At 37.3% G+C, this 19,120-nt stretch overlaps 2 protein-coding genes across 2 annotated transcripts; one reads left to right on the top strand and one right to left on the bottom strand.

The window, feature by feature from the left end:
* Window positions 1–5,033: 5,033 nt before the first annotated feature.
* Window positions 5,034–14,021, bottom strand: LOC121260174 (putative Peroxidase 48). The gene is made up of 5 exons (XM_041162018.1): window positions 13,896–14,021; window positions 12,440–12,538; window positions 5,595–5,727; window positions 5,218–5,429; window positions 5,034–5,114 (listed from the first exon to the last, which is right to left on the bottom strand). The coding sequence occupies exons 1-5, from the start codon at window positions 14,019–14,021 to the stop codon at window positions 5,034–5,036; spliced, it is 651 nt and encodes a 216-aa protein (XP_041017952.1).
* Window positions 14,022–15,344: 1,323 nt separating this feature from the next.
* LOC121260173 (MDIS1-interacting receptor like kinase 2-like) lies at window positions 15,345–16,959 on the top strand. Its single transcript, XM_041162017.1, has 2 exons — window positions 15,345–16,236; window positions 16,519–16,959. Exons 1-2 carry the CDS (start codon window positions 15,345–15,347, stop codon window positions 16,824–16,826), a joined length of 1,200 nt encoding a protein of 399 aa, XP_041017951.1. The 3' UTR covers window positions 16,827–16,959.
* Window positions 16,960–19,120: the final 2,161 nt, after the last annotated feature.

The following is a 19,120-nucleotide window of genomic DNA, read 5'->3' as shown; positions in this document are numbered from 1 at the left end:
TGCTTAGAGCTGGTTTTGGTTGTGCATTTGAGTTCACTTGGTAGGCTGATCATCATCTCAACCTGAGGTTGAGATGGAGGGATGGAATAAAGGAAGAGAAAATGAAAAAAGTAGAGGTTGAAAACTTAAGAGAAGGTGGACTTGTGCAATGTACTGGCATTGGAACGTGTTGGTATTTCCTCTGCTGTTAATTATTTCTGCTTTGGGGCAAGACTTACAAGTCAAGAAGGGTCATGCTTGGTGAACTTATTGGTACTTGTGTTTTTAGACTAATTAAAGTGGTTTGGTTTTTGTTTTTCCTAACTTGAGCAAGATGTTTTTTGAGCAAGAACATCTGGATAGGATGAGCAGAATGTTTTGTTTTGTGGATAATCTGTTTTTGGTTGGTTAGTGCCCTAATCGGTTGTGCCATTGCATCTACTTGGTACTTCTCATCATGTCACCTCTTGAGGTTGAGATGGAGGGATGGAAATAAAAGAAGAGACTATGACAAATAAGAGGTTGAAATGTTAAGAGAACAGTGAATAAATGTACTGGTTTGAGCTTCATTATTTCCTCTGCTGTTTTCTAAATATTTTCTGTTTTGCTTTTGAACGTAGTCAATTATCTAGCTATATATTGACTAACTTTAATCATGTGCATATGAGGGGATTCAATGGTGGAGTCTTATGTAAGAAGAAATGAAGGAATTGTGAGGAGATCATAAGCAAACAGTAAGAGAATTCACAGTAGAATATGTACACTGAGTTGTGTAGATTGATAGTAATTTCCCTATTAGGAATACCAAATGACCTTAAATATCAATATGTGACATTAGATAAACCTTTATAGAAACCATGTAAAAGGGTGGGGTATAGTAGAATCATAGCTTCCTGGGGGATAGTTTATTACTGCTGTGAAAAGGGTTCATTATAATTGCTGATTTGGTATTTTTATAACAATAAACAGTAGTGAAGTTTATTTTGTAGTAACGGTTTTGTTTTTTTCTTTTTTTGTGTATCATTGCCAGATATTGGAGTTGGAGATATAGCAAGATCAAATATGCTGAAATTTTGAGATTTTAAGGGCATTGTTGCAATCATGTTGAAGCTTGTTCTACCCACCCCTCATGCCCCAGGTGCATATTGAAATAGCTGAGTAGATGTAATTTCAGCTGCAGGCCAATTGACATATATTGAATGAATGTGCACATTTTCAGATAATATTGTTTAGAAGATATTTAGTAGTTGCGTTGTAGGTTTTGGATGCATATTGGTACACCCTAGTGTAGCCCATAATTACATTAATGTGAATTCTATGTAACTGAATTTGACTAAATGAAAGTATTAGTTTATGAGCTGAAAATGTTTCCTACTTGTGTGGTGTTTATTATTTTTTTAATATATATATTTAGTATCTTTATTTCAGGTAAGATACTAAACATATATATATTCTTCTGGCTTACCTCAATTTAATAAGAAGTTGCAATATGTGTTACCAATGTGACAACAAATCCCAGCCAAAACGGCGAATGGAAAAAAAAAATGAACCAAAGCATATTTGCGGCGAATTCAAACTCGTTGGAATCAACCTAATTTTCGTTGACAACCCAATAGCGGCACTGCTATATCGCCGAAAATCATCACTTTTCAGCGATTTATATGCGCCGCAATATACAGGTATACCGTCAACTACTATTGCGTCGAGTTGAGAAAATCGTCGTAACAATTATTTGCGGCGATAATATTCTTTGCGACGACGACGCATCCGCAGAAATAGCTGATAAGGCGACGAAAAATGAAATCGCCGTGATAAGCATCGTAACTTTTTCGGCGACCAATATCGCCGTGGATTATATTGTAGCGACGATATCACAATATCGCTGGGATAGTATCAAAGTTTTTTGCAGCGATATTCAGGATTATTTACGACGATATATGTCGTCGCTTTAAATTTTTCGCAACGATATTGGACCAAACAGAAAGACTCTTTTGCGGCGTGCATGTCATTATTTTGGGGCGAATAAAACGCGCCGGTAAAAGTCTAATTCCCAGCGAGTTTTTGCGTTCGCTGCGATTTATCAGAAAAGGCATCTTTATTTCGTCGAAAGGGCGGCGATCTAAAAATCGCCGGAATTAATCACCTGCAGCGATTAAGGTATGTATAAGCGGCGATTTTGAGCGCCGCAAAAAGCAGCATTTCTTGTAGTGGCCTCCCAATTTCCCACAATTACGTTCTCGTCCTCATGCTGTCATTTTTAAAAATGCAATTTTATGTCATTTGTATTTTTGGACAGAGACATTAGTATGAAGCGTTGGAGTCTTGTTGAGTCCAAATATAGCATCGAGGTGTGTTAAAAGAAGATAACAAATGAAGCTTTGTCTTTATTTAAATTTGAGTACGGAAATTCAATACTTGAAAATCTTCTCTGAATGCAGATCGCTTCACTTTTTTTTTTCTTTTAAATAATATATATTTCGACCCTTTTTTACTTCATACTTTCAAGCAATGTATTCTCATCGCTTTGTACGTTATTAATTAATGTGTATTATCAATTTTGTTTCTGTTTTTATGAGGCTTCTAGCTATGTTTTTGGATGCTGAATTGTAGCAAATTGCAGCTTAAATAGCATAAACATAGAAATCATAGCGACTTCGTGACTTGATTTGGGACTTCAGATTGTGAAATTCTTTATTTTGGTATTTTTTAATAAATAGAATATCTGTAGCCTTTTTATGTTAATTAATGCCTATTAATGGTGGATTTTGAAATTTATTAATTTAGTCATTAAGTTTGGGAGTTACCTTGGATTGATTGTTTCTCTTTAAGTGTGTAAAAGACATGTTTCGCACTACCAGCCACTCGAACGACTTGTAAAGAACAACCTGACGGCACTGGTTGCCCAGGATAAACTTTGATGCCTAAGTTAGAGAAGTAATCTCAATATATAATATCTTAATAATATTTAAGAGAACACTTGTTATCTTTATGTACCATTTATAGAAATGCAGGAGTCAAGAGTGTGTCCAGGAAGTCAATAACCGTCCGTTTCCTATATTTATCTCTCACTATCCTTTTAACAAAGGAGGAGGAGATAACTACTCTGATTCATAGTGGTTATCCATTTCAGGATAACTGTCTTCATCTTGGGACATTATCACCTTACCAATGATGTTGCCCTCTTGTTGATATCATGCTCTAGCGGGCCCTTGGGCTTGGACCTTGCAGGTCAAAATGGCAAGTTGAGCCTGCTTGTCAGTCATGGGCCTGGTAGCAAGAGAACCCAAATATACACTTCAAGTTGTTTCATTTTTTTAATATTAAAAATTCCTCCTGTTTGGTCCGAGCAAGAAAAACACTTGCATTTCTTTTATTTGAAAAGAAAAACCGTCTCTTTCTTAGTCCAAGGTTCAAGCGGCCCGTTTGTGTTTTCTGTATTAACATTGTTAATGGCTGCCATAATTCCTTTTAATTGCCCATTGATGCTTTTGTCAAAACCGCATACAGAGAAAAGCAAGCCCCAAAGTCTTTACCTCCATCAGTTCTCTCTCTTGATTTTTGGAAGGAGCCTTGAATATATACTACATTTATTTCTTGGGATTCAGGTCATGTTATAATGGAAGGAATGTCCCCTTTTTTTTTTTTTTCTTTTTTTTTTTTTTGAACAAGGAAGGAGTGTCCTTCAACGTTTATTTTTCTTAAAAATAAAAAAAAAAAAAAAAAAAAAAAAAAACGTTGCACCAAAAAAGTGTCCTAACGTTTATTTAATCTAAAGACGCTTTACGAAAGAAACCCAAGAGCATCTTCTACACCCTGGTAGTATTATTCATCTTTATAACCCTGGTAGTAATACTACAAAGCAACAGATACATTTATTCATCTTCAATTCTATCATCTTTAGTAAGACTGTTCATCCGGGCTGGATTTTTTCCTTGCCCGGTCCGAAACCCGAAAAATCGGGTTCCGGTTCTGGGTTTCGGCCCGGATCAAACCAGGGCCGGAATTTGGGTCGAAAAACCCAAACCAACCCAGTCCGGGTACGAGTTTGAAACCCGGTACTTGGGTCTTCTTTTTTAAACAAAAACCGGCATCAAAATGACGGTTATTAACTCTTCCCCCTCCCCCCCGGGTTTCTCTCTCTCTCTCTCTCTCTCTCTCTCTCTATCTGTCTCATTACTGTGTGGCTGGAGGAAACTAAGAAACCCTAAGTCCCTGCCTCCATCATCGTGACCCCATGAGCCGTGACCCCATCATCGTCGCTGCATCATCGTCACCGCATCTTTGTCGCCGTCAGCATTTCCCTCTGGGGCGTTGTTCACTTGTTTGGGTACTCTCTCTCTCTCTCCCCTCCATGTAACTATGATTCTGTGCGTGAGGAATGGATAAGGTAATCAATTGGTTTGGGTTGTTTATGGATTCTTTATTGGTTGATAATCGAAGTTAATGGGTGTTGGTTTCCGTGACTTGTGGGCTCTAAGCCTCTGCTTTTCTTTATGGATTTGTGTTGCTTTGTATATCTTTTATTTGTTGTTGTTGAGTAAAGTACTGGACCTCTATTGGATTTCTGGGTTTGGCTTTGCTTGTTTGGATTTCTGGACCTCCATATCTTTCCGAATTGTTTGGATATGATATCATGTGTGAAATGAGATGATGATGGCTTGTTTACGGATTTCAATCCTTTTTCATGTTCTCGTTTTAGGATAGCATGTGTTGAAGATGATGTATATTCTTTATAATCTGAAAAATATTACTTAAAATCCTATATACAATTCATAATTTTAGTCCTTTTCATCACATTTTGTTTCGGTGATTCATATTTACCAAACAAAATTAACTCGTGTATACTTTTTTTTTCCTTAATCATGGGAGGGCAAATGCTTTCCACCTCCTACATTTTGCCAAACAAAATCTTAGAAAGAAAATAAAGCAGTCAAAATTTGCGAAAGAATTATGCATAAGTACTTGGTAGACTGAATATATTATACAACCTTTTTCTCAAGTGCTTTTCCTTGATTTTAAATTCTCATCTTTTTGTTCTTCATATTTATAAAATATTACAGTTTTTTCAAATCTCTCCACTCTGTCCTGTAAGCACACCTATGCTGGCCATCTTCACCATTGATGCTGCAAAATCCCTGTAGAAAAGATAAGGGAACTGCTATAGTTAATGACCATTGAAGCGGTTTTATTGTCCCCCATAAGAGCTTGGTCTGACTAAAGTAGCCCAAAATTATTCACAAGGTTTTCGTAATAGATGTTATCAAATTTATTTGCAGTGACTGAATCTAAGGGAGATAATTTGGTGTCAGAATCAGCATCATCTTCTGGGCATGTGCTCTGCAAAGTTTGTATGAGGGATGCATCCAGTGTTGGATCAGGTTTACCATTAGCAAATTTAAAGAGCCTTGACTTGAATGTAAAGCATTGAGCGAACCCAATATTGTGCGCACCTGTATAAAGCATATGGATCAGTGAGAGTCTTTTAAGCTTATGTTTGTATTGTAGCATAATGGCAATATGAACTTCATGAAAAGTTACATTTGCAAGCCCGGAACTTCATGAAAAAAATAAATAAAAAAAAATCCGGTGAACCCGAAATCCGAGTTTTGATTCACCAAGGTTCCGGCCCGGGTCTGACCCGAACCAACCCAGTTCGGGTTCTGGCCCAGGTTCAAGGCCCGAGTCCCAGTCTGGGTATACCCGGGTTCCCGGGTTGGGACCCGAATGAACACCCCTAATCTTTAGGGCCTGTTTCGAACAAGCATATTCTCAGATATTCTTAAATTATTTTACTACTATTCATAAATTATTTATTGGTTTTTGCATTATTATTTACAAATTATTTCACTACTATTTACAAATCATCTGAGATACTCTAAGGCCTAGTTTGGATAGAGAGATGCTTCGATCTCATCTCAATATCTAAATACCATGAATACAAGGAAAATGATAGGTATCCCGCTGGGAGATCCCACTCGTGTCCCGCTCCTTTTTTTTTTTTTTTACTTAGTGATTAAGAAAATATTTTTTAATAATATTGTGAATTTTTTTCTTTTTTAAAAATATTTACAAGTGTTAATAAAATGACGTGAAAAAAAAATATTTAAAACTTTTTTTTTTCACTTCATGTTTTTAACACTTTTAAATATTTTTTTGAAAAATCACTATATTGTTAAACAACATTTTCTTAATTACTAAGTAAAAACAAAAACTAAAAAAAAAACTAAAAAAAATGGGAGAGGGACACGAGCGGAATCCCTAGCATTACTGTAAATATAAATACCTTTCAATTTCAAATTTTCAACTTTTTTATCTAATCATTCTCTAGTTATATATTATAACTTTTCAAAACTTTTCAATAAAACACAAAAAATAATTCAATTTTTTTAAATCTGAAAACGAAAATAATATACAAAAATATATAATATTTTAATAATATTTTAATTTTATAATATTTTTTATTCAACTTTTTCTCTTTTATTTTCCAAAAATCCATAAAATATTTTAACACAAAATATTTCTAACTCATCACATTTCAACTCAAATATTTCACTACTATTCACAAATCATCTCAACTCATCTCATCTCGTATTCTCAACTCAAGTGAGGGTAGAAGACTTATCATGTGACGTATCTTGAGGGTAGAAGACTTTGAAATAAAAACTGTGGTGTCACTTGATGAGTGCGAAAGTGTAATCTAAATAATCTATTATTGGATTAAAATGTTAAAATGTGAATAGAAATAATGAGATATAATTATATTATTGAATTTAATATCTATTTACACTGAGATATATTTGAGCATGATTTTATAATATTTTAAATCTCAAATATTACATTATTGGATGGTGAGAGATAACTTGCAATTGAACTTCACACTTTACATTTCGGAGATATTCTCACATTTTAGAGATAAGTCTTTGGGGAGTTGACCAACGGAGGGGTCTTGGTGGAATAGAAGGCATGCAACACGGACCATCTAGCTTTTGGTTTTACATGCAAGCTGGGAGTTGAAAGCTGAAGGATTCTTTATGCACGCAACATGGAGCAGCTGAATTTAAAGAGTGTTTACATGGAACACGATTCTTTATGGACGCACGACACAAGAGGTGTATTTTTTTACGGGAGATGTATTTTTTTTATGGTTTTACATGTGGGGCACGACACAAGAGGTGGGCCCACACAATTGAAGCCACACCTTCATCCATCACACGGCACCTCAATGTTGTTATTTTCTTCTCTGAATAATTATAGAATTTATTTTATTTATAGATTCAGTCATACTTTTTCTATTAAATGGATTAGTTCTTAGATTATGTTTAGATCAATTATTTATCCATATTGATTTAATTCTTTGCTGCAATATCACTCCTTGAGTATATTGTCATGGTTAGATTTTCTCAATAAGTATAATAATTTACGTATTTTAAAAGTAGTGAATGATTTTTCAGTTTAATTTTGGTTCATAAATCTATACCTTTCGATTGAGAATTTTAGGAATTGAGTTCTCAGTTGAGTTATTCAATGAATTAAGAATGATTAAAATACCGGATTTATGCAAGGGATTCCCGACGCTTTACTGTTCGTAAAATTTGAGTATTTTTTCCGTTAGTCACTTTGCTTCACTTTAATTTGTATTTAAAATTAATCTTTGTTCTCTATTAATCATTTAATATTTTTCTTTAGTTTATTTGTTCCTTTTGCTATTCTTTTAATTTGTCTCTATGTAGAATCGACACCTCAAAACTGTACTACAATTACCGGATTATTCTTTGAGCGTAATCATCACTCGTAACCAATACATTTATAAGCCCTACTCCTTCCGAGACCATGCTACAAGGACCATGAATTTAATGGAAGAACTTGACTGATGAGTGCAAATGTATTTTTTTTTATTTTTTCTTCTTTTTGATCTCTAATCATTTTTTATACATCCGTAAATATTTTTAAAAAATAAAAAATACCAATTTATTAATGTTCAATTTTTTAATCATTAAGTAAAAAAAATTAAAAATAAAAAATTCAATTGATCACTTTATCAATTCAGGTATCATTTTTCCTTCTTCCAACCCATTATGCAGTCCTAAAGCTACTTTTCCCCTGAACAAGCGGAGAAGACTTTGAATGAACCATTTTCTTTCCAAAAGTGCGTTTTCATTTTCCTTTCCTGAGAAGGACAACTAAGATGATAGGCATGCAGAAGAGGAAAGGCAGAAATGATAGAGATGCATGTGCTTATAAATTAAAGCATGAACTATCAGACATTAAACAAACCATAAAGAATGGCATCATCAATCCTTGTGAAAGTTTGCATGCTAATCTTCTTTGTCTTGTATGTTTAGCAGGTTTTTTCATCCTCAAATACCTCAGAAGCTGCTGCTCTTCTGAAATGGAAAAACACCCTTCAAAACGAAACCCAGTCCCACCTATCTTCATGGACTTTCCATCCAAATATTCAAACTAATTCTTCTGCAAATCAAAGCCTGAGTACAATTCCATGCACCTGGCTTGGTATTTCTTGCGACTGTGCTGGAAGTGTCATCCAAATTAACCTAACCAGCTTTGGTTTAAAAGGTACGCTTCACGGATTGTCTTTTTCGTCTTTCTCAAATCTTGCACGTATTGACCTCTCTGTGAACGCTCTCTTTGGGACCATTCCACATCAAATTAAGTATCTTTCCAAACTCACTTTTCTTGACTTGTCTATTAACTTGTTGTCTGGAGAAACCCCACCAGAAATTGGCCTCCTTGCAAATCTTAAATGCTTCGCCCTTTCTCAAAATCAGTTAAATGGCTCGATTCCTAAAGACATCGGTCACTTAAACTCTCTAACTAGCCTTTTTCTTTACACAGATCATTTGGATGGTTTCATTCCGACTTCTTTATGCAACTTGGGAAATCTTACCACGTTGTATCTTTACAATAATCAACTTTCTGGCTCCATTCCAAAAGATATAGGCAGCCTAAAGTTTCCAACCGAGCTTGATCTCTCAGCAAATCAGTTAGACGGTTTTATTCCTACTTCTTTTGGCAATATGAAAAATCTTACCGGGTTGCAACTTCTCCAGAACCAACTTTCAGGCTCTATTCCCAAAGAAATAATTCACTTAACTTCTTTAATTTTCTTTTGCTTGCTCGAAACCGTCTGGAAGGTTCCATTCCTATTTCTTTAAAAAACTGGAGAAATCTTACTCGTCTTTATCTCAGCCAGAACCACCTTTCAGGCTCTATTCCCAAAGAAATAGGTCACTTAACTTCTTTAATTGATCTTTCTCTTTCTGAAAACCGTCTGGAAGGTTCCATTCCAATTTCTTTAAAAAACTTGAGAAATCTTACTCTTCTTTATCTCAACCAGAACCAACTTTCAGGCTGTATTCCTGAAGAGATAGGAAACTTGACGCAGATGAAGGAAATAGACTTGAGCATGAACCAACTCCATGGTGCTATTCCAAGTTCATTTTCCAATTTGAGCATTTTAGAAGGTTTATCTCTTCTTCAAAACAGACTTTCTAGTCCCATTCCTCAAGGAATTGGGGATTCCATGAACTTGACGATGTTGGAACTTGGTGGAAACCAATTTACTGGTTATTTGCCCGAAAATATTTGTCATTCTGGACTACTTCAAAACATTTCTGTAAGAAATAACCATTTCATTGGTCGTGTTCCCCAAAGCTTGAGAGACTGTATGAGCTTGGTAAGAGTCCACATGAATGGAAACCAACTTGTAGGAGATATATCTAAAGACTTCGGTGTCTATCCAAACTTGCAATTCATAGATCTACGCCACAATTACTTTCATGGAAAGATTTCAAGTAATTGGGGACAATATCCAAAGTTAGGAACCCTACAGATGAGTGGGAATAATATAACTGGTGGCATACCACTCGATATTGGGAATTGGACTCAACTGCATGTACTTGATCTTTCTTTAAATCACATACTAGGGGCGATTCCAAAAGAACTCGGAAAACTAACTTCTCTAGAGAAATTGCGGTTGCATTGTTGGGGAAATCAACACAGCAGAAGGGGTAAAAGCGGTAATAAAAGAGTACACTCATGCACTCAGTGATACCAAGAATTTAACATGGTTCGGCAACTGTCTACATTCACAGAAAAGAGCTTCACTATTTAAATAGTGATATACAAGAAAATATTACAGAGGAGGAGGATCACACTCCACTCAACTCAACTCTCTTCTTTTCTCTCAGACCTTTCTGGGCTCTCTCTCTTTTCTCTTCTTTTTGGGTGTATTTGAGGCTCTCACTGGGAGCCTCAATTTATAGGCGAACGTATCAGTATGAATGCATTCAATTGCATTCAATACGTAACTGCATTTGCAGTTACTTGTTGGGGGATGATGGCTGAGCGCTGAGCAGTCATTGTTGACTGTTCATGGCATGGATTCAACAATTCTCCCCCTCCATGCCCATTTACCTAAATGCTCTTCATCCCAGTTATGTCTCTACATAGCTCAAGCTTCTCACTTGTAACCACTTTCGTCAGCATGTCCGCTGGATTCTCTTTCGTATGGATCTTCACAAGTTTCAATAGCTGTTGTTCCATCGCTTCGCGTATCCAATGATAGTGGATATCAATATGCTTAGAGCGGGAATGGTACATTGAGTTATTGCTCAAATCTAGAGCACTTTGACTATCACAATGTACCTTATAGTCTTCTTGACTAACCCCTAGTTCTTGGAGAAAACGCTTCATCCACAACATCTCTTTCCCAGCTTCCGTTGCGGCAATGTACTCTGCCTTTGTTGTAGATAAAGCAGCACAATTCTGCAATTTGGACTGCCAAGAGACAGCTCCTCCTGTAAAAGTGAAGAGAAATCCCGAAATAGATTTCCTGCTGTCCAGATCTCCTGCCATATCTGAATCTGTATAGCCTTCCAAAACTGGTTTAGCTCCCCCAAAACACAAGCACATATTCGATGTACCTTTTAGATACCTAAGAATCCACTTGACTGCTTCCCAATGATCATTTCTTGGATTTGAAAGGAATCTGCTCACCATGCCTACAATATGAGCAATATCTGGTTTGGTACAAACTATTGCATACAACAAGCTTCTTACTACTGCAGAGTAGGGGACTGCTTCCATTTCTTCAATCTCTTTCTTTGAAGAATGACACGAGCTCTTGCTCAACTTGAAATGGTTAGCAAGTGGAGTATTGACTGGCTTAGCATCTCCCATGTTGAAACGTCTGATGACCCGTTCAACATATTTTTGTTGTGATAGCCACACTCTTTTGACTTTCCTATCACGAACAATCTTCATGCCAAAAATTTGCTATGCTGGGCCTAAGTCCTTAATGTCAAGGGACTTGGATAGTTCCTTCTTTAGTTTGTTAATCTTGGACCTATCCTCACCAACGATTAACATATCATCAACGTAAAGAAGGAGTATGACAAACTTGTCATCCTGAAACCTTTGAACATAGACACACTAATCGCAACAAGTCTCTTGTAACCATGACTCATCATGAATGAGTCAAACTTCTTGTACCATTGCCTCGGCGTTTGCTTGAGGCCATAGAAACTCTTTTAACTTGCAGACTAAGTGATCTTTCCCTGGAGGTTCAAACTCTTCTAGTTGCTCCATCTGTTCGAGTTCCAAATTCAAGTTGGCTACTAATCCTAGTATGACTCGGATTGACATCATTTTCACCACCGGAGAAAATATCTCGTCAAAGTCGATTCCCTTCTAATGGAATCCTTTGACAACCAATCTGGCCTTGTGCTTTATCAGCTTTCATTGGCCATCTTTCTTCAGCTTGAACACCCATTAGAGCTTTTTTTCCTTCAGGAAGTTTCACCAACTCATAGGTCTGATTTTTCTGCAAAGAACTCATCTCTTCTTGCATTGCCTGCACCCATTGGCTTCTATCAGCATGAGTTTGAACTTCCTGGAAGCACTCCGGCTCCCCCTCATCAGTAAACAGAATATAGTCTAATTCCAGATATCTCATCTACTGAATCAGTAGGCGGCCTCTTGCCGATCTTTTTGGTTGAGCTTCATCAACCAAAGGAGGTTCATCACCGTCTAACCCTTGTGGTGGTACACCAGCTACTGGTGGAAAGGGTTCTTGCTCCCCCTGCTCGACACCCTAAGCTTCTTCTTCTAGTTTTGGATCTCGATCCTGCATATCCTTATTATCTGTGACGAACTGTAATGGTGTAGGATGTGGAGTATAGGAACTAAGCTCTACTGATATCGAGGAAGCTTCAGTTCCTATATGCTGGTTTTCATGGAACACAACGTCCATACTTCTGACAATTCTCTTTGTCACTGGATCCCATAGCTTGTATCCGAATTCTTCATCTCCATATCCAACAAAGATATATGGAGTTGACTTGACATCGAGCTTCTATCTCAACTCCTTGGATACATCTGCAAAGGCTTTGCACCCAAACACTCTCAGGTGAGAGTAAGAGACATCCTTTCCAGACCAAACCTCCTCAGGAACTTCAAATTCTAGTGGTGCAGAAGGTGATTTGTTGATCAGGTAAGAGGCAGCACGAACAGCTTTATCAGTTACCTCCCAATGACTATTCTTCCATGGGACCACATACATCAGAGTATACCAGACTCAACAACTCTGATCTTCTCTTCGTAGAGGAATTGAACGAGACTCTACGTTGTTTGCCAAACAAACAGTACTCACAAGGGTTTAACGCTATTCCTTTGGCAACTTTGATGAGTGTCTTCTTCATAAGCGTATCCAACCCTTTCTCACCTATGTGTCCGAGTCTCTTGTGCCACAGATTCTGTGAAGTCTCGTCTTCTGCTGCATTGAGGCTATCAAAACTAATCTTCACATGGGTCTTGTACAACATACAGCAAATGTGTCCTCGGGCGACAACCATGGCACCTTGTGACGGCTTCCAAGTGCCATTGCTGAAGTAGTTGTCATAGCCCTGTCGATCAAGGGCTATTCTCGAAATCAGGTTGAGCTGAAGGTCAGGAATGTGTCGAACATCTTTCAACACCATGGTGCAATCAACGTTGGTTTTTATCTGCACTTGGCCAACTCCCACGATCTTCGAGGAACTAGCGTTCCCCATCCTTATCGTACCAAAGTCTCCTGCTTTGTACCTAGTGAAAAATTCACTATGGGAAGTGGCGTGGTATGATGCTGCTGTGTCTACCACCCACTCAACATTATGGCTTGCAACGTGTAGACACGTCTCATCACTAGTGGAGAGTATTGCCACATCTCCCGAAAGAGTGACAAGGGTTTCACCATCTTCTTTTTTCAGCTTACTGCTTTGACCTTGCTCCTTTGAAAACTTGCAGCAATTTTTCCTCATGTGGCCTTCTTTGCCATAATGGTAACACTTCCTGTTACCTGTCTGCTGGTTCCTGCTACTGCTAGACCTTCCACGTGGTTGAGACTTCCCTCTGTGTCTGCCTCCACTTCTCCCTCTATCATCACCTCGAGGCCTTTCTCTACTCTCGGTGACAAGGACATGAGTTTGATTCATGCTTGTCTCTTTTCGTCTGATCTCCTCATTAAACAGGGCATCCTTAACCATCGTCATGGTAAGTTTTCCATTTGGAGTAGAGTTACTGAGGGAGACCACCAGCGTCTCCCAACTATCTGGTAATGAACTGAGAAGTAGCAGGGCTTGTTCTTCATCGCCAAGATTCAGGTTGACAGATCCGAGCTGGTTAATTAGGTTTTGAAACTCGCTAGAGTACTCGGCAACAGAGGTGTCACTCTTCAACTTCAAGTTAACAAGCTGTCTCATCAAGAGGGCCTTGTTTCGAGCAGTCTTAGATTGATACATATCCTCCAACTTTTTTTAGAGGTTATATGCATCTGTCTCCTAGGCCACATGGTGAAAAACACTATGGTCAATCCAATGTCAGATTTGACCAATAGTCTTCTTGTGCATCTTTTTCCATACTTGATCCGTAACTTTATCTGGCTTCTTTCCTTCATCTTCCAAAGGGTCAGACAGATATTTACAGTCCAAGAGATCCTCCATCCGAGGCCTCCAAAGACTATAATTTGAGGCAGTCAGCTTTATCATGGCGCCTGTTGCTGAATCCTCCATGGATTTAAACTGATTCTAAATACAAATTGTAAGTACAGGATCTTTGAGATGGAATATCGTAATACGGACAGCACCGTTGTGTCCAGAACGCTTGATTTTGTTGGAAACGAGTCTTGTTTCGTCAAAATTGGACTCAGATCGCACAAGGAATGAGCAAAAGTACCAAAACAGGAACATTGTCGCGCGTGCAGCACGTGGCGCGACAAACAGCGCGTAGGCATGTGTTCTTCACGCACCTAAAGCTCACTGGTGCGCTTGGAACATGTAGGCGTGTGTAACTCACGTGCCTCTCTTGAGTCAAGGGCTCGTGAGGCGAATGGACTTCACGCGTAAGGCTCATTCTGGAGCGCGTGCGGCGCGTGCGGCGAGTGCCGAGAGTGGGCTCACTCTCTAATCTTCAGATGGCGCGTGGGGGAGCGTGCAGCATCCGTTCGGCCTTTGGTTTTTACCCTTTTTATTGTCTCGATGAGACAAAGACAGTGGTATGCTCAAATTCAAAAACTGAACTACGCACTAAAAATGAATTTTTTGTAAAAAAACTCTTCCCAACAATCGCTCTGATATCATTTGTTATGGAAATCAACATAGTGGAAGTGGTAAAAGCGGTAATAAAAGAGTACGCTCATACACTCAGTGACACCAAGAATTTAACATGGTTCGGCAACTACTTACATCCACAGAAAAGAGCTTCACTATTTAAATAGTGGTACACAAGAAAATATTACAGAAGAGGAGGATCACACTCCACTCAACTCAACTCTCTTCTTTTCTCTCAGAGCTCTCCGGGCTCTATCTCTTATCTCTTCTTTTTGGGTGTGTTTGAGAGCCTCAATTTATAGGTGAACGTATCAATATGAATGCATTCAATTGCATTCAATACGTAACTGCATTTGCAGTTACTTGTTGGGGGATAATGGTTGAGCGCTGAGCAGTCATTGTTGACTGCTTAGGGCATGGATTCAACATGAATGGCAATCAACTCTCTAGTGCTCTACCTTCAGAATTTGAATCACTGACCAATCTTGAATTCCTCGATGTGTCCCAAACAAGTTGACTGACCCAATTCCACATATTCTTGGGAACCTACCAAAATTGTACCACTTGAATTTAAGCCATAACAATTTTAGCGAAGGGATCCCAAAACCGCTCATGAGCTTAAATCATCTATTTGTACTAGATTTAAGCTGTAACTCTTTAAGTGGAGAGATACCATCAGAAATCATAAGAATGCAGAGTTTGGAGGATCTAAACCTCTCTCATAATTATCTTTCCGGTTTCATTCCTACGTCCTTTGAACAAATGAATGGCTTGTTGCATGTTGATGTATCCTACAATGAGTTGCAGGGTCCCATTCCCAATAGCAAAGCATTTGTACAGGCTCCCATGGAAGACTTTCAAGGGAATAAGGGATTGTACGGGAATGGTAGAGGGCTACGACCATGCAAACATATCTCAAAAAGGTCCCACAAAGGAGTGCTTGTAGTAATTTTTCCTATCGTTGGATCACTTTTATTTCTTCTTGCTTTCTTCGGAATTCTTCTCGTTTTACAAAGAAGAAAGAAAGATCTACAATCGAAAGAAAGCAACAAGCAGAATGGAGGACTACTTTCGATATTAACTTTCGATGGAAGAAAGATGTATGAAGAAATCAAAAAAGCAACTGAAGGTTTTAATGACATGTATTGCATCGAAAATGGAGGATGTGGAGTCGTCTATAAAGCAAACTTGCCATCTGGTGAGATAGTAGCAGTGAAGAAACTCAACCCGCAACCTGATGGTGATCAGAAAATAATCGAAAAGCAGTTCTTAAATGAGATAAGGGCATTAACCGAAATACGACATCGAAACATCGTCCAACTTCATGGATATTGTTCACAGATTCGACATTCGCTTTTGGTTTATGAGTACCTCGAATTTGGCAGTTTGACAACAATTATGGAGAATGAAGAGGCTGCTAAAGAATTAGACTGGCGTAAGAGGTTGAATATTGTTAAAGGAGTGGCTCATGCCTTGTCTTACATGTACCATGACTGCTCACCACCAATAATTCATCGGGACATAAAAAGTAGCAACATCTTGATAGATTCTCAACATGAGGCACATGTTTCAGACTTTGGCATAGCTAAGCTTCTCGAGCTAAACTCATCCAATTGGACATCCTTTGCAGGCACATACGGATATATAGCACCAGGTAATTTTAATTTATTTCATTGTTCTCTCAATTTAATTTTAAGGTGAAAATATGAAACACCTTCAAATTATTAACTGCAAATCAAATTTCTGAATCACCCCTTTATAAATAACCATCCAAAAATTGCAATCTACCTTCTCCATAACAAATTTTCAAGTACCCCCTCCTTACAAATTCAAAACTAAACAAAAAGAAAAAAAAAATCTTGGGCCAGTACTTTTATTCCTTTTTCTAACTTTATTTTTTAGCATTTTTAAGGATAAGTTTGCTTTTTCTTGGCAGAGTTTGCTTATACAATGAAGGTGTCTGAGAAATGTGATGTATATAGCTTTGGGGTGCTGTCATTGGAAGTCATAAAAGGAAAGCATCCAGGTGATTCCATCTCCTCACTTTCATCTCCATCAACTAAGGAAAATATACACCTGAAGGATGTTTTGGACCAACGCCTTCCATTTCCAGAACGTCAAATTTTGGATGATCTTGTCGTTGTTGTAAACCTTGCAACTAAGTGCTTGAATGCTAATCCACAATCTAGGCCTACTATGCTCATAATTTCTCAAGTTTTATCTTCCAAAACCTCACGGTCCTAGAGACGACTTTTTTTTTTTTTTTTCCCAGTTGCATAAGGAAAGTCATGCTGTGCCATAAGAGTATTGGCATAGAGTCGTTTCGTTTCATTGCAAGTAGATCTAGATGTTCTGTTTTTACATAGCATTCTTCTCTTAGACAAACCGGAATGTTTGTTAGGAGAGAGCTTATAGAAGTTAAAACAATAACCACAAAGAAATTTGTGTGCGGGGGTGCCCCAGAGTAGATACGTAGTTTGACTTATAATTTGGGTTTTTTCCTGTATTGATAAGTCACAGTTGTAACTTCGGTTTCATTAAATGAAATAAAGTCTATTTCCATAAAATAAAAAATAAAAAAAGTGATCTAGATGTAATTTTGATCGTTTGGCAATCATGCACAGAAGGAAAATCATGATTTGTATAGTTCCAAGATCTACAAGCCCCGCATTCCGTAAAAAAAGTGAGAAATCTGAAACCTTTAAAAAAAAAAACCAACTTTTTAATTTTGGGTCTTACTTTTTTTTAAAGGAAATACTCAGAGTTTACGTATTCTAAAATTGTATTTAACATTACTTTTAATGGAAAGTATATATATCTTCCAAGGTAAGAGCTTAGAAATAAAATATATTTAAAAAAAAGAATAAATTTGTACACATTTCTCGACTTTGTCTCCGTTGATGTGCCACTCTTGACTTCATTTCGTAGTCTTAAAATGTCATGTCCTACTTGCTTCTGTAATCAAATTTTAATATGATCAAATTTTAATATCACACCCTCCACCAATTTTTTTGAGGAAATAAAACCTTAAAGCAAAGTTCACTAGCAATTTTATGAATGAATGCATTACAAAGTATTCCCAATATTACATGCATGACAACTCATGCCACAGAACAATTGCTTGCGCTCCATTGAAGAAGCCTAAAACTTTTATCTCACAACCTAGTAACTTTACTGCTGAGAACGGATCATGAGCCACATGAATGAAATTAGCATATTTAGTTGAAGGATCATCAACCATGCACATATACGCTCTGAGAAACCCAGGAGAGAGGCAAGTACTTAATGAAATTCATCACAAAAATATAAGTCTAGCTAACTCCTTGTAGACATAGGAAGTCGTTGGGAAACGCCTACTGGGTGTTTATTTTCAACCTTGCACTTATATAACAAATAGAACACTCCTTCATGCACTATAAGAAATAAGATTTTTCCCAGCACCACATTTTGTCGCTGATACTATAAAAAATCGCCCGAAATACTCATTCTCATTGCTATTTCAATCGCCGCATGTTCGTTGGAATTGTTTGTTTGTTTGTTTGTTTTTTTTTTTGCGTAAGATTAGCAAACCACAAAAATCGTCGCAATTAGTTGCCCTTTTCCGGTGAATATTGGTCACCATAATTACATCTATAGTCGTTGTTATTGGCTATACAGATCTCACACTTGCATCGTTGGAAAAAATTAATTGTGGCAAAAATATTCCTCGCAATAAGTTAACTCTTTGCCTCAAATAGTGGATCATTTTCTTGTCCAATCCCTAAAATCACTGCAATAGTTATTTTTCAGCGAATAAATATCGCCGTAATATGCTAATATTTCACTGCTAATGTATTTTTGTGAGGATCTCTAAATTGCCGCAAATGTCTACTCCGATCTATATTTCGGTTTCCCATCATTCGTATATCACCACAATTGGTTATTATCAACAATTTTTGTTTCGACGCAATTGAGTTTCATACGTAGTAAATGGTTGTTATGGCACTAATAAGTTCGCCGCAATAGGAGATTTAATAGCGACTTGATGTTCAATGCAATTGACTCCACTGTTCTAGCAGCATTCTCATCTGTTGCAAATTTCGCCGCAATAGATAACATTTGCAGCAATTTTTGCCTATTTTGATGGTAAAATGGCTGTTGATATACTGAAATGAGCGTCTAAAATAATCCGCCGCAAGTGATGATCTAAGTCCCATGTAAAAAAATTTTCATTTTTTTTTGTTGGCATCTGCGTGGCACATAGGGTCTAAACATAGAATTTTACTACTACTTTTGGCTGCATTTTTTTTGCACAACTATATATTGCAAAAATAATACTCATGCTTATTTAAATAAGCACAAAATCTGTGGGTTGGAAATAATTACTTCTATTGTTTCCCAACAAATTTGGGACCAATACCCCAAATTTGTTTCCATCCATATGCATTTGATAGTTAAACAAATGTTGTATTCAAATGCAATCATATACACAAGCATTAATTTTATAACCCAATCTTCATCAAGTATAAATAGAATACATTTCATCAAGTATATTGGCT

This window comes from Juglans microcarpa x Juglans regia, chromosome 4D (genome assembly GCF_004785595.1).
Source record: "Juglans microcarpa x Juglans regia isolate MS1-56 chromosome 4D, Jm3101_v1.0, whole genome shotgun sequence".
NCBI classification, from domain to species: Eukaryota; Viridiplantae; Streptophyta; class Magnoliopsida; order Fagales; family Juglandaceae; genus Juglans; species Juglans microcarpa x Juglans regia.
The sequence above is the reverse complement of the archived record's forward strand: the minus strand, read 5'-3'. Positions and strand labels throughout refer to the sequence as shown.